This window comes from Archocentrus centrarchus, chromosome 22, assembly GCF_007364275.1.
Source record: "Archocentrus centrarchus isolate MPI-CPG fArcCen1 chromosome 22, fArcCen1, whole genome shotgun sequence".
In the NCBI taxonomy this organism is placed as follows: Eukaryota; Metazoa; Chordata; class Actinopteri; order Cichliformes; family Cichlidae; genus Archocentrus; species Archocentrus centrarchus.
Window position 1 is genome coordinate 19849672 of NC_044367.1, and position 15724 is coordinate 19865395.

The 15724-nt window shown below is 38.4% G+C and overlaps 1 protein-coding gene across 1 annotated transcript in view; it reads left to right on the top strand.

The window, feature by feature from the left end:
* The window catches only part of dtnbb (dystrobrevin, beta b), a 37899-nt gene extending 24391 nt beyond the window's left edge, over nt 1-13508 (top strand). Inside the window, exons 12-21 of the mRNA XM_030718156.1 lie at nt 1767-1857; nt 2787-2875; nt 3743-3856; nt 5574-5670; nt 5988-6008; nt 8029-8188; nt 8299-8388; nt 8528-8581; nt 8744-8766; nt 9496-13508. Coding sequence (XP_030574016.1) covers nt 1767-1857; nt 2787-2875; nt 3743-3856; nt 5574-5670; nt 5988-6008; nt 8029-8188; nt 8299-8388; nt 8528-8581; nt 8744-8757 — 730 coding nt within the window. The 3' untranslated portion in view covers nt 8758-8766; nt 9496-13508. The remainder of the gene's footprint in view (nt 1-1766; nt 1858-2786; nt 2876-3742; nt 3857-5573; nt 5671-5987; nt 6009-8028; nt 8189-8298; nt 8389-8527; nt 8582-8743; nt 8767-9495) is intronic.
* The last annotated feature ends 2216 nt before the right edge of the window (nt 13509-15724 follow it).

Consider the following 15724-nt stretch of genomic DNA (forward strand, 5'->3'; position numbering starts at 1 on the left):
TTTGTCGAGCTGGCCGGGGCATTCCTTCTTTGTACTAGATCATTGATTTAGTCACACCTAAAGTTTTTTTTTTCCCTTGTCTGTGATAGATTTTGGTTTTCAGCTAATGATGGCCTCCTTCACTTGCATCAACATATCTTTGGACCTGATACTGAGAGTTTCAGTGTAAGGCTACTAAATGTTCAAGACTTGGAATCAACTTCAGATCTTATCTGGTCATCAAACTGCTTGTCAGTCTCTGAGTCTCTGAAAAGAGGCTCAAAAGACTGTGTATGAAAATGGCTGTAGCTGTAATTCTTAAAAAGTTGATGCAATGATTTTGTTAATCCCCTTGAAAGTCTACATTTCAATCACATATTTATTGTTTGATTTAAATTCTCTTTGATGGTTGACCGAGGCAACACTAAAAAAACAGTGTGTAATATATATATATAATATATGTTATTCAAATTTGGTCATTAAAAAAATGTCATTCAGACTTTATTTATAGCAGCATCGAGGGAATGAAAATTCAGTGTTAAAAACCCTGAGCCTGCCCACGCTGAGCTGAAATAAGTAAACATGAGAGGCACAGTAGTGTCTGAGAAATTGGGTTTGAGTAACAATGCTTACAACTAAAATAAGTATCTGGGAAAGATGCCAGTTCAAGAGGGCTTAGAGGCAGTCTATGCATCTCCATCTAAAACCTGGTTCAGGCCATCAGGTGGTGCCAAGAAACTCCCCGAAGAGCAAAAGACTGGAGCTGCTTCTAGACTGATAGCCCGAAGATTCTCCCCAAACAGCTCCCTGATGTATGTTAATGCATTACTTTAATTCTACAAGAAAGCTCAGTCTCTGCCTGTGCTTTGGCCTGAGGACAAGAAGGTAAATTATTTAGAAAGTACCCCCACTTAACAGGACATTTTCAGACACCTTGCTCAAAATGAATGCTTTGACGTGTTGGTGGAGTGATTTTTCTTTTTTGTGGACTCAGATTCACATTGAGTCAGGTGACATTATCTAGAAGTGAAAATCCCTTGCAGTGTCACCGTATGTCAAGTCATATGGTGACTAAGATTTAATCACTGAAATTAGAAAAAAAAAAAACACAAAAAAGTGAAGTGGGATACAAAGTAGCTGAAATTATCTCATTGCACCAGCAGCTTCATCTGTGTAGATAAGATTGGAATATAAATGTTGATTAAGAGGCTGCTTATCAGTGTTTTTGAGGCTGTGTGGTTGTTGATGCAGTGGGTTTGAAGCCAGATTGGGTTTAATGGTCTTAATCATCACTTACTCTCCAGTCAGATAGCTCCCAACTCCATATCGGCTCTCCTTCACTCCTCACTGCAGACTGCCTGCTGAGAAAGAGGAGCATATGTCCTGTCATCTGTCTGCACCATATGCCACACCCATGGTCATTTAAAGTCTTGCGCCTTATTTGACATTTCCAGTCAGTGATGAAATGGCCAGAATGGGCATTGGCACAGTCACAAATGCATTTGGCATGCTGCATTCTCTCTTATCCATCATAGTTCATTGTTATAACCAATTACCTCAGACTGTCTATCAACACTGGAGTCAAAGCCAAATGTCCTTTGCTAAGGTCACCTTAATTATGAAGTTTTATTTTCATGCAAATTATTTTATATAATCACTTTGGCCATGCAATTTTTTTTTCCTACTTACATAAGAGCTTTTGACATTTGAGTCTGTGTTGCTGTCTATGTGTGTGTACGTGTGTGTGCACGTGCGTGATGTGTCTTTCCATCTTTGACTTTGGGCAGTGTCTTGGAGAGTCCCAGCCGGCTAGATGAAGAGCACCGCCTCATCGCTCGATACGCTGCCCGCCTGGCAGCTGAGGCGGGCAATTCCACAGTGAGTATGAGGCCCCATGGTGGGCATCAGTCAGCCTGTATTTCAGATTTGATGCTTTGAAGTTATTGTTTTATTTTTCAGCACGGAAAACTTGTATTTTGAAACTGTTATTTTGTGAAATGTGAGCTTAAATTTTGTTTTGTTTTTTTGACAGAGCACTGCAGAGAAATAGATAGGACATGTGGGGAAGTGAAATGAATTGAAGGTCAGGCATGCTGGGAGTTGAACCAGGGACTTTGCTGCTAAAGGCATTTTAACCCCTTCTATTAAACACCCTGACCAGTGAATCACCGGGCAATGTGGGCTTTACTGATGAATTTTCTCAAAATATATTCAAGCAAGCAACACGCCATCTGATTAAAAGCTATAATCCTTTCTGTTCTGGTAACATGGTAACAGCAAAGTGTGGTTTAAATATACAACAAACACTCCTCAAGCAAATCCTTATCACAAAGACACCAACTGGTGTCTGTTTACTCTGCAGCCAAACAAAATCAGGTGCTCTTAATAAGAACTGCTTTTTGATTTTATGCTTCACTAGGCGTGAGTTGGAGGAGCACAGCTCACTGTGGCTACTCCTTATTCCATTCCTCCCTTGCAGAAATTTAATTCTAAACTGCTTCAAAAATGGAAAAATAGTTTTGCACAAACATTTTGATGAACTAGGATGACATCTGCATGCTTCAAAATAAAAGCCACCCTGCTTTTGCCAGCTGAACTCCTTTGTTGTGAAGCAACAGCAGGAGTTTTCTTTTTAGCAGTTATATATGGAGGGATAAAGGGAAGCTGTGGTTCCAGTTTATGCAGAAACATAATAAAGCTCCAGCAGAGAATCATTACTGCTCGCTGTGGTCAGACGATAGCTGTTTGCATTTAACACCCCACACACACTATTTTTAATGCAATTTTATGATAATTTTGTTTTTCAGCAACAATGTCCTCCAACAGATCTCAGTTTCAACTTCGACGCCAATAAGCAACAGAGGCAGCTGATTGCAGAGCTGGAGAACAAAAACAGGTGGAATTTATCATGCAGCCATACTTACACATGTGTGAAAGATACATAATTGATCTGATTGTTTGGCTTGCTGGTTGGAAATGGCTGGAAGGTATCTCTCTCAGCTTAAACATCACTTTTTTTTTTAACCATCACCATCATCTTTACCTTGGTGCATAGTTAGAAAACCAAAATAATTAAAGCAGTAATGCAAAATTTTCTGCTAGAGCATTAGTTGAGACGATGAACGCGGCTATTATATATGTATGCTAAAAATATGACAACAGTGCACAGCCTGGCTAATCAAGCTGCTCCTTTGAAAGTTGCTCAGCCATCTGTAATATTAAAATGCTGCTAAGATGTGATGGATCAGCAATAAGCTGTTCAAAACCAGGACTTATTAATAATTTTTAAGCTGTTGTCCTTTGTCTTTTTTTTAAGTGCAGTGTGCCAGCAATATTTATGTGCTTTTCCTTTCACATTTTAAATAATTTCAAATGGACCTCCAGTATTGGTCAGAAGTTTGAACTCTGCCAAAGAGTGTGGTCAAATATCCTACAGACCTATGCCAGAAGCTTGTTGATGGCTACCAAATGTTTCTGGTTCAGGTGCAACTTGCTAAGGCACATTTAACCAAATATTAGTTGGGATGTATGTATATATTTGTGTACTTTTGATCCTGTGTGGATTTGAGGAAATCCAAAATAAATTCAAACTTGGTTTTTACAGTCATTAGAGATGTATCCTGTAAAATCCCCAAATTACCATGACATTCATGTGCATGATGAGTGCATGTAAACTTCTGACCACAACTGTATATTTGACATGTGACAACTTTAACACGAGTAATAAACCACACATTTCATCAACGTTGTCTGGTGTATTCAGAGAGATCCTTCAAGAGATCCAGAGGCTGCGTTTGGAGCACGAACAGGCCTCTCAGCCAACACCAGAAAAAGCCCAGCAGAATCCCACACTCCTGACTGAACTGCGTCTCCTCAGGTATCAAGCTGCTGACACCATTACATCAGATTTAACATCATCGTCAAGTGGCAAAGAAAACCAAACTTCAGGGCTTTTTTGGACTGCACTCATTCTTTAAGTAGAATTAATGTGATACTAATTAGGGAGCATTAGCTTCAGCAGCAGCATGGGCATTTGTCATGCTGGCAGGCCACTGAGACCCTAGGGTTCAGTTGTTGGAAGAGAGTCACCCTGAGAGGACATGCTAAAGCACTTTTTGCCCTGAAGGACTTCTTGTTTGTCTGCATCAAATACTGCATCAGAGTCAATGCTGGAAGTCAACAGTTGTGGCAGAGGTTCAAATTTTATCTTCTTTTAATGATTTACAAAATATATGATCCACTACCAGTGAAACCTGGGTAATGATTAATAATTTTCATTCAGGAATATCGTTAATATTTTTTTCAGTTTTACTACCACATAGTCACTCTTTGGCTAGTATTTATATTAGTCTAATAACATAGTCATTATGAGATAATTTAGCTCTTATATCATGTAACGACATTATTTGTCACAGTTAAACAAGTTTTTTTCAAAATGTAGTTACACACTATGAACAGCAGGGAGCGATAAAAAGCCAGAAGCATCATTGAAAAGAGGTGGGGTCCCAGTCCCAAAGAGCTTTAGGACAGGTTTCTTGCATCTTAGAGTGATATTTGAATGCTAAAGACATGCAAAAACTGTTTCGTAGGCAGTTTAAATAACTATACTGTCTCTATAACTTTGCTGCAGGTTTGATAGCGTCATATTCCTGTAAAACAGCAGATGAGATATGTGAAAGCTGTTCTGAAAGTATCAGCTCTCCAGGTCAACATTTTCTGCTCAAAAGTATAAATATTTAAACTGGACAGTAGTTTAGCTGGTTAAAGTTAGAAATATACAGTGTTTAACAAATTTATTAGACCACCTTTCATAAAAGACCACCTCATATACAAGAAAACACAAATATTTTAGAAATCTGTCAAACACTTGTTAAAACAAAAAATTGTTATATTACAGCAGGCATATCACAAACTAAATTCACCTTTTTATTCCCAAATTTGAACCAGCACACTGGACGTCTCTGAGAAGAAGAAGAAGACTTGCAAGAACATGTTTTAAAATAAACAAAAATTCTGATAGCAAAGGGTTATTGTTAGGGTCATCACTGATGACAGGGTTAAAGCCTGGATTTGACCTCCACAGCAGTAGTTTGATACACCTGCTTTAAGAAGACCAGGTGTGGCATAAATGTCATTTTTCAGTATTGAGGGGACACGTGTTTATAAGAGTGGTACTGGTGTGCATACAAATACTAGAGAAACATTATTATAGCTGAGCAAGAGGAGCTTGATGCAAATGGCGTGTGACTCTACATAAATTAGAGGCTGCCTATTGGACTGGCTCTAATTGATCCAAGGATTATTGGACCTAAAGTCTGTCTCCCAGGCACAAAAATAACCCCCTCACACACAGCAACTGCCAAAATCTTTGGGAAATGCATATATGTATGAAATCATTTGCTAACACACTTTTTTGCCTCTGGGCCCCAAAATAGACTTTATCTGAAATGCTTTAGTTTCCACTGACATCATCATCTTTATAGAATACAGTTTTGGCTGCATTTTGGAGTACAAAGCAAAGCACTTGTGTAAGATTGTGCCCTAAAAATAAAACAGGTATGCATAAATCTCCTGTTCCCCTCTTTCCTCCACAGGCACAGGAAGGATGAGCTGGAGAGGCGCATGTCAGCCTTGCAAGAGAGCAGACGGGAGCTGATGGTGCAGCTGGAGGGTCTCATGAGGCTGCTAAAGGTAAAACCTTCACCTGCTTTGAGAAGATTTATCTCCAAGTGGGGAAATATAATAACCCAGTACAGAGCGTAGACATTAACTGTCCTGAATCTGCTGTTCTTTTGTATTTTACAGGTTTTGTCAGCGATGTTCTGCCTTAAATAATTAGGCTTTATTTGATGAACTGAAATGTCTTCAAAACCAAGACTGCAGTGATTTTATGTTAATGTGCCATGTGGTGCATGCAGAAATCCCTTTCTTCTTCTTTCATTGCTTTAATTCTGTTGCTCTCACTCTCCTTGCTCTCTCACTCTCTGCTTACCTTTGCTGGCTGATAGGATGAGGAGCAGAAGCAGGCTGTAAGTTGCCCTTAATTCAGTTTGCAAGGCTTAATACCTGCTCTAGTCACATCACTTAGGCCAGTGCTCCCCTCTCCACACAGATGTGATTGAAAAAAGTGTTTATAATAGATTTTAAGATGGCTGTTAGGAAAGTTGATAGGATTCCACTGCCTAACATGGTTACACTTATGTAGTTGTCAAACTGATGCTGCTCCACCACTTCCTTGTTAGTTCCATGCCAGAGTGGTAGAAACACTATCTTTAAAATGAGTTTTTTAAACCGAGCATGTTGAGAGAACTGTGTTTTTCTTAGTCCAAATGTCAGGGACCTGTTCCTTTCATTGGTGCTAACAAACTCGCTTCTAATGTGGCTGCAGTCTGGCTGGCCATCTGCTGCCTGGCTCTGAGCCATCAACCCGGGCCTGCAACAGTCCCAGAGACACACACTGATCCTTTCTCTATGAGATGTAGCTCCCTGCTCAGCACAAGCTCCACACGTACACCTACAAATGGTTGTCATTAACCCTGTGAATGCAGTAAAGATGTACTAGACAGATAATGTATAGCCAGCCAGTATAGGATTACCAGAAGTCTTTTTTTTTTGTTGTTGTTGTTTTGTTTTTTTTGTTTATGTGTGTGTGCCTTTTGGACATTATTTTTATCTGATCTCCCAATAGGGATTAAGTTCTTTTGGTCACATCTGTGTCAGTATTTATTTTATTTAAAGTCACCTTTACAAGCAAAAAGGTCATCCAAAGCTGCAATCTGTGACTGCAATCGAGCATCATCCATTTAAACCTGGTTGTTCCAGAAGTGGCTTAGTTGATATAGACATTAATGAGATTTAGGTTTGGGGTTGTCTTGTTTTTTTTTTTTTTTTGTCTTTTTTCCATCTCTCTGTAGATTCACTAAAGGTTAGCAAGCAGAGGATTTTCCAATTTGTTGCGCACCAAACAAAATGTTCTATGTTTTTTTTCATTTATTACACTTCTGCAAGAGGATGATCTACAGTACTGTGCAAAAGTCTTGAGCCACTCCTCATTTCTTTATAGTTTGCTAGGAAAATGGGAAATCTGTGCAGCAATTTATTGAAATGTGCATGAAAGATGACCCCACACTGCTTCAATAATGCTGAGGTCCAGGCTCTTCCTTTGAGACCATTTCTGATGAGGCTTCTTTGAACAGTAGCTAGATCAGATGAACGGCCAGATGCATCTCTTAGGTCCTGTGTCAGGTTTTTGCAGGACACGACTCATCTGCTGCAGATAATGTTTTAGGCCTGACGCTTCTTTTTTGTCCTCCACTTGACCAGTTTCCTTAATTTTTTTTTTTTAAGGACACACTGCACACCATGGTGAGATATGCCAACTTTTTTGGATGGTAGCTCTTTGAGAATCACCTTGTTGGTGCAAAAATACTATTTTATGCATGTCAGACTGTGTTATTGTTGGCATTTTTCATAGATTCAAATAAAGAAATGGGAACAAATTGTTTTTGCGACAGGCTGGTAGGAACAAAGTGCCTAAAGATACAATTTAAAGTCGTTGCTTTGCTAAGGTGTTTGTTATCTGTAGGCACAACACTGGTTCATCTCTTGAATTAGGTGCTGTTTATATGCTTGAATGATTCATTGGTCAGTGTTAAGTGGTTCAACAAACAAACAAATCATTCCTCTGAAAATGTTTAGGTTCAAGGACTGGAATTAAAAAAAAAGCCTATTGTTCAAGAACACTTTAAAATATATGCGAGTCTGGCTTGGAAACAAAATATAAAGAATTAAGGATGCTCAAGACTTGTGTACAGTACTGTATATAGTCATGCAAATCAGAAATCATTCCTGTTGTAATTATAGCCAGTCTTCTCTTTAAGATCACCCTGCTGGGCCATTTTCAGCTGTGCTGTTATTTTTAGATCGCTCCCTGGAAGCTCTGTTCTAACCTCTTGCATGTGAACTTTCAGCATGTGCCTGCTAGGTTCGGAGGTTAAGTTATTTGCTGATGATACCTGTACCTATCACAAATGTTTTTATCCACTGCAGTCACAGTCTGGAGGTTCCCCTCATTCTTCTCCCAGCCACGGTGCGGGCTGTTCAATGCCTATGCCCATACGCTCCACCTCGGCTGGGTCCACCCCAACTCACACACCACAGGACTGCCTGGCAGGTGTGGGAGGGGACGTGCTGGAGGCCTTTGCTCAGGGTGTGTCTAAAACAACGCGTAAAACAAAGAGCATTTGAAGCACATCATTCTTGTGCAAAATACACTCCAAGACAGGTCACTGGATGTGTTCTCCATTCTCTGTTCACCAGGTGTACCTAGGAATCTTCGGAATGATCTTTTAGTTGCTGCTGATTCAATCACAAACACCATGTCGTCACTGGTGAAAGAGCTTCACTCAGGTTAGTGTAGAACACAGTCCAAATTTTGGTGACTTCTATCGCTTTTGCATTTGCTGCTAGTGTAGCTTTTTATGCCCAAGCCTTTGCACGATGACAAAAAAAAACACGCATCACTGAAATGTTGTTTTTATTTTTAAAGTGGACGATGGGGCAGACGATGAAGAGACCAACATGAGGAACGGTGGAGACAGAGGTAAGTCTAGTAATAGTAATATAAGATTTTCCCTATTGAAGCTTTCAGAGCCAGTCAGTGTAAAGTATGCCACTCAAAAACATTTCTATTAATATAAATATATGTGTTGATTATAACGATTGGGCAGGACCTAAACATGCAATATTTGCTTTCTTTTTTCAGCTGAAGCAGAGTGAAGACCAAAAGTAGGAATTATAATTAATTAATATTATTTAATACATATATATCACAGAAGCCCAGAACAGAAGTGGTTGCAATAATTTAATTTTATCATGTCAACGTGCATTTTAAGAATAACAATGCAGTGTATTCATGCGGAACAATAGAATAATTTTTAACTTTTTTTTTTTTTAACAAATGAAACGCTTACTCATTTACCTTGTGTTTCATAGTTAACAAGAAAATAACTCATGTTCGATGAGATAAAACAGTTGTTAGCAGTTAATTGGTGTTAACTGTCCAATTACTTTTAAGAAATCTGTACTGTTGCATCATAAAATAAATAATCTGCTATAAGAAAAAAAAAAAAACCTCCTAATTAAAATTTGACAGGATAATATAAAATTACTGCAAACACAACTGCTCCTTACTCCTTAACAGTTGCAGTCAACTTGAGAAACACGTTTCCTGAAGTACAAGTGCGCCATACAAATGGAGAAACAGCAGCTTTTGCTGACAGTCACTGTGTTGTTTCTTTGTTTGTGGGATTGGAATGATTGACTCTGGTTAAATATTTGCATGGCACCTTTATCAGCCAACAATAATATACTTGTTTGGTTCTTTGAAGTGGGCTCCTTCTGCCACACTCCATCTAAAAGCATCGACGCACTGTGGCACATTGCCACAATCTTTTTTTTTTTTAACTAATTCATCTAGACTTTGCTGTCAACACGCTCTTCTGTTTGTGTATCTAGGCACAGTGAGATTACAGAAGCACTGAGGGAAAGAGAATACCATCCCATCCTGTAAGGACATACAGTCATCAACTGGGAAGAATCAGCAACAACAAGAACCCCCCTGGCATTAGCACGTAGAGTAATGCATGCTGTAATCTAACAGGATTTCACTATGTGAAAAAAAAAAAATTTCTTCACACCTTGCTGGTAGCAAGATGTGTATAATTAGCAAGTATGTATGTTGTCCTGTAAACAAAAACTGCTGTAATTACCCAATGATTTCCCTAATGACTGCTAAGGAATGGCTTGCTGTGCTTTCTCTCCCAATGATCTCCACTACAGCAGATCATTCTGTATATAAGATTCTGTACACACATGACTTTGGGAATGCCCCGACATGAAGGCGACCTGCTGTCACCACGTTCCCTGTCATTGCTTTTTGTATGATTAGCGCTAGCATTTCTTCTTTCTTTTCTTTTTTTTCCCCGTTTTGATATTTTTGCATGACGTTGCACTCGTGTCTTGATAAAGGTACTGTACCACACTATGCCAGCTCTTTTTGGGTTTATGAAGACAGCTGGAGTGTCAGAAGTGTCCTGCCTCAGAATTCATGCTGAGTGTGTTTACCTGCACATCTGTATTCTGGAACTGTGGTCTCTAATAGCAAAGACATTGTGCTCTGGTCTCAGCCCAAGGAAAAGTTTTGTGTTAGGGAACATTTCATTTTCTTGCCAAGTGTTTTATGAAAAGATCAAGTTGGGACATAGTTAGATTAACCTAGCATAAAGCAACATAGCTGGTCTGTCAGTAGACATAAAGGCCTGGCAATCAAAGGTCACAAAAACTGGCCAAGAAATAATCCAGCACAAAATCTTGCAGGGAAATTACTAATTTAGCTCTATCTACGAAAAAAAAAACCAAACAATATAAAATCTGCATGTTGTTTCGTACCCAGTTTATTGTTTTCTTAATTTATTCTCTGGGGGGAAAAAAAGGCAAGTGTAACCAGGTTGGCTGCAAAGCTAAGCTAACTGTTTTAGGCCTTGATTACACAGACCAGTTGGTGAACCCCTGGTTGCTGGCTGTCGCCAGGTGAAACTGGTCACAAAGAGGGTGGTGCACCAGAAACCTTCTTGGAATTGCTTTGGCTGCTAGCAGATTCCTGCGGTCGCCCGTAGTGTGCATTTAAGACGCTGACTTATCTGCAGACGCTTACTAACTAACCACCAAGCAATAGTGAAACTGTGAAAGGTGCCAAACCTTTTGAAATGTGTTGGTTGCAGCCGGTAAGGCACAACTTTTACTTTGAAGGCGAACATTCTTTTTCTGGTTTGTGTCACACGTTTTGCAGTTTTACTACCACTTGGTAAATAGTTTGCAGACAAGTCTTCCAAACAAACTGCTTGGTGACCATTGCAATCCGCTAGCGATCAAAGACATCGCAAGGAGGTGCCTCTTTGCAATCACAATAGCAACTGCCAGCAACCACTTGCAGTCAGTTTAGGAATGCACATTTTTCCATGGCGACTGGTGTTTGCCAGATGGTCACCGACAGGTCTCTAGGCTTGACTGAAGCCTTAAGGCTGTTGTCCTACATTTACCTTCCAGACCAGAGTTCACACCTGACAGTGGTTTTGATCTTCCTTGTGGCAAGAAAGCAAATAGGTGCAGTTCCCGAAAGGTTGAAATTTTCCTTTTAATCATTAAAGAAAAAAAAAATTCAGATTACATACTAATGAAGAAATTCATAGTTGAGGACAATGCCGAGTGAACCAGGAATAGCACGAAATTATTACTTCCGTTGTATCCAGAATATCACGAGCATGCAAACACACTCGCTGAGTCTCATACTATTCTGCTGCTAATGTGCTCTCAGTGAGCAACCCTTGCAAATAAGAGGGCTGTGCACTTAGAAACCGAGGGGCTGCTCCGTACACAATAATGAGCCAAGTCTCGTTGTTTCCTCCCAGTGAAAACTGAACCACCTGAAGGGCATTGTAACGCTCAGCACAGCATGGTGCCTCCTTGCAAATGACACTGACTAGCTGGTAGCCTCAGTATTTATTGTTTAAAATGTAGGGAAGCACCTCAGGATGTTAAACAGTAATGAATTAGGCACTGAGTTTTAGTCGTGAGTTACAAAATGAACACTTAGATGTGTTGATGTGAGGACGTAAGGTTGTAGTGAGCAAGTAGGTAATGTTTTAATAGCTTTATTTAGTTCTTTCAAGAGTATTGACAATGTGTATGTGCAATGAAGGTAGGTGCTCAGGGACTGCAGAGGTACTTTTGGTGAAATACGGTGGTAACATATTCTTAAATGCAAGAAACCTTTTGCCACAAACTAAGATCAGTATTCATTAAAAATGGATTGTTTAATTTCAAAACAGTACACATTATATCCACTGTTTATTTAATTTCTTCGACTTACTTGTGGTCACTGATTTTGTTGAAACTTCCCAAACTGGTTTCACTTTTTACCTGTCAGTTTGTTTTATTTAAGAATGAAACTCAAGTAATTAGTGAAGAATAACACACAGTGATTAATCGTGCTGTAAAGAATTTGGATTAGAAGAAGAGATTTTGGTGAAGCATGTCGTGGAATATAGTTTGTCTATGTGTGAATTAGTATTTTTTGTGGGAAAGCCGAGCAATTTGCCTGTTAAGGAGGCATAGTAGCTGTTAACATGAAAGGAAGCTTACTGTAAGTCACAAGGAGAGCCGATCGCTTGTTACCTTTATATTTTTGTCTGATTTACTATTTTGTCCTTTGGGGAAGCCATTCATCTCCAATGAAAATAAGCAATGTCTGGGTTTTAGTAAATGTTGTTTGGTAAAGGTTGGGGAGCAGTTTCAGAGGGATGTGTTCAGTTCCTGAAAGAAGCGCCGGGTAAAGTCTGCCTCAGTTCAACCACAGAAAGTGTGATCTATTTATTTTTGATTTGTTTTGAGATTTGTACATTTAAGCCTGTCCTATAAGCTAAGTATAGGGTTTGAATAACCTGTTACACTGTGTCAAGAAAAAGAACAAAAAGATGCTCCTCTGTTATTGTTGTTCTTAATGTGATGTTTTCATTAAGTTCTCTGTTCTGGTCTGTTATCATTACTGTTATTATGGTTTACAGTATTTAGTGGAGTATAGTTATTGTAATGAGTTTGTCAAAGTAAAGATTTGCTTACATACATGCATAATTGCCCAAATATAATATATAGCAGGTGCTGTGAATTAAAATTTCTGGGACCCCTGCTGTCAAAAAGCTCAGCCAGCTTCGAAAGGTAAAAATTTTGCGAGTTACTGTCTTCCCCTTCATTTTGACCATGGATTCCAATGCAAAACTGAGCTTTCTGTTTGTTCTTTCAGTTCGTGCCTGTAGCTGTTTTGTAGAGTGCTGTACAAAGTAACCATTCAGCAAATACTATCAGCCTTTATGTCACAGTTTTAGCTTTTGATTTGATTTATTTGTTGTGTTCTGGGGGAAACTTACTTATGCTCAGCCTTTACATTTGTGCCAAACTGTTTGCAGACATTGTGTGTCAAAAGTCCAGGTATATATCAAAGTATATCTGCATTAGTATGTTGTTGCTCATAGTTTATTCACAGAATGCCTGAAGATGTTCGTATTTAATAATTTCATCCGCTGGAAAAACTCACATTAAATATTTGAAAAAATAATTAAAAACACACATTCCAGATCAACTGATAGAGAGACTCTGATGTCATTTTAACCAACACAGAGGCAATACTGTACGTATACCCTGTTAGACCAAACTTGAGGTAATACAAATAAAGCATAGCTGGTCACACAGAGGTGCAAAAATCGTGATCCTTTTGTTTGCAGAGAGACAATGTGTAACGAGGCCAACCTCGACGACGACAACGCTCCCCTGATGTTATTTATCTATGTATGTGTTCTGTATGGTTACGCTTCTGGTACCCATTCGTTTCTCATGTTGATTTTACAAAACATAGTTTTATGTCACAAAGCCACTGTCTTTTGTAAATAAATCAAATGTGAGATATATTAAAAAGATTTAAAATATGGCTACGACTGGTCACGTGATGTGATTTTTTTTTTTTTTCCAATCATCACTGGATACAGAGTACATCATCTATCAGCGGTGGCAAGTAACATATACTGGCTGGGTACATTATTGGGTAGGATAACTTATTGTTAAACGCAAATATCTAATCAGCCAATCACATGGCAGCAACTCGCTGCATTTAGGCGTGTAGACATGGTCAAGATGACCTCCTGAAGTTCAAACTGAGTATCAGAATGGGGAAAGAAAGGTGATTTAAGTGAATTTGAATCTGGCATGGTTGTTGGTGCCAGATGGGGTGGTCTGAGTAGGATTTTTCCAAACAACCAGCTTTAGGGTTGACAGAGGGTGATGTGAAAAAAATAAAATATGATGATGATACTTTATTGATCCCACAATGGGGAAATTACAGTTAATATCCAGTGAGCAACAGTTCTCTGGGTGAAAATGCCTTGTTGATGTCAGAGGAAACTCAGTGACTGCTTTGAGCTGATGGTAAGGAAACGTTAATTCAAATAACCACTTATAACCCAGGTATGCAGAAGAGCAGATGGCTACAGCAGCAGAAGACCACACCAGATCCCACTCCTGTCAGCTAAGAACAATAAACTGAGGCTACAGTTTGCATGGGCTCACCAAAACTGGACAATAGAAGACTGGAAAAATGTTGCTCAAACTGATGAGTCTGCATTTTTGCTGCTATATAAATAGATGGTTGGCACAGAATTTGAAAGCATGGATCCATCCTGCCTAGTATAAACAGCTCAGGCTGGTGATGGTGGTGTAATGGTGAAGGGGATATTTTCTTGGCACAGTTTGGGCCCCTTAGTGCCAACTGAGCATTGTTTAAACGGCACAGTCTACCTGAACAGTGTTGATGATCATGTCCATCCCTTTATGGCCATTGTGTTCCCATCTTCTGATGACTGCTTCCAGCAGGATAATGCGCCATGTCACAAACCTCAAATCATCTCAAACTGGTTTCTTGAACATGACAGTGAGTTCACTGTACTCAAACATACTTCTAACTAAACTGCATGATTAAACTAAAACGGTAGAGATTCTGCTTCCACCATCTACAACATTAAAGTGTTACTTACTCATAAATGCGACGGTAATAATTCAGTATTTAAGACTTTAATAATTCAGTATTAAAGTGGCATAATTGAGATAATATGAGCATTATTCAAAGAAACTGTCATCACTAAAGTTTTTACTCAAATCACATGCAGTAATTTTAAGTTTTCATTTTATGGTGTACTTTACCATAAAAGAACTGCGATTGTTAATAAGAATAGTTCTTCCACAGCTACTATTAATGCTAGAACTCCCAAGGGGGGGAATTTTTGACCTTTTTTCAATTTTGCAGTTTAATATCTTTGTTGCTATAAACCCCATGTAACTGTAGGCCCCTAATATAAATAATATGTAAAATCTGATTGAAAAATACTAAAATACTCTACAACAAAAATCTCTAAACATTTATATACACTAGTAAAAATGAATGACTATTGCACATGAACATTATTGTACTTGTCTAGTATAGATGAATGAATAAATAACATAAATTATAAATTTAAGCAAATAATGTATAGTGGTCAGAATGACAGCTTATAGGAGTTCTAGTAGTTCTACTTCAAAGGGGGGGAGGGGTGTGTTTGTCATTGTGTTTCATTGTAACAAAGAAACATTAAGATCACTGCTTATAAATCTTATGTCTTAATGCATATTTACAGGTTTGTCAAACTGCAAATGCTGAGATGGAGTTCTTTGATTTTTATTTAACTCTAGAAACATAAGAAAATAAGATCATTATTACATATCACAAATATCACTTTCTGTATTTTAACATCTTAGTCATTTGGCCAAGACCCATTTTATGATATTTCTTTTTTAGGAATTATAGATTTCAAGAAAACTGAGAAACTTCACAACTAATGTTTATGGTATACTTTTTGTTTAACATGCACTGCTTTTATGGAAAGTGAGAACATGTATTTAAGGACAAATTACATTAGTTTTTCTTTGTACTTCTTTACAATGTCCATATACATTGCTACACTACACTATCTGCTACATTATGAGTACTTTTTCTTTTGGTAATTTGGGTAAGTTTACATTGTAATATATTCAAAGATTTCAAAGTATTTTTAAATTGTCTTATTACCATCTTTATTAATTTGAAAGACTATTTTTTTACTACTCG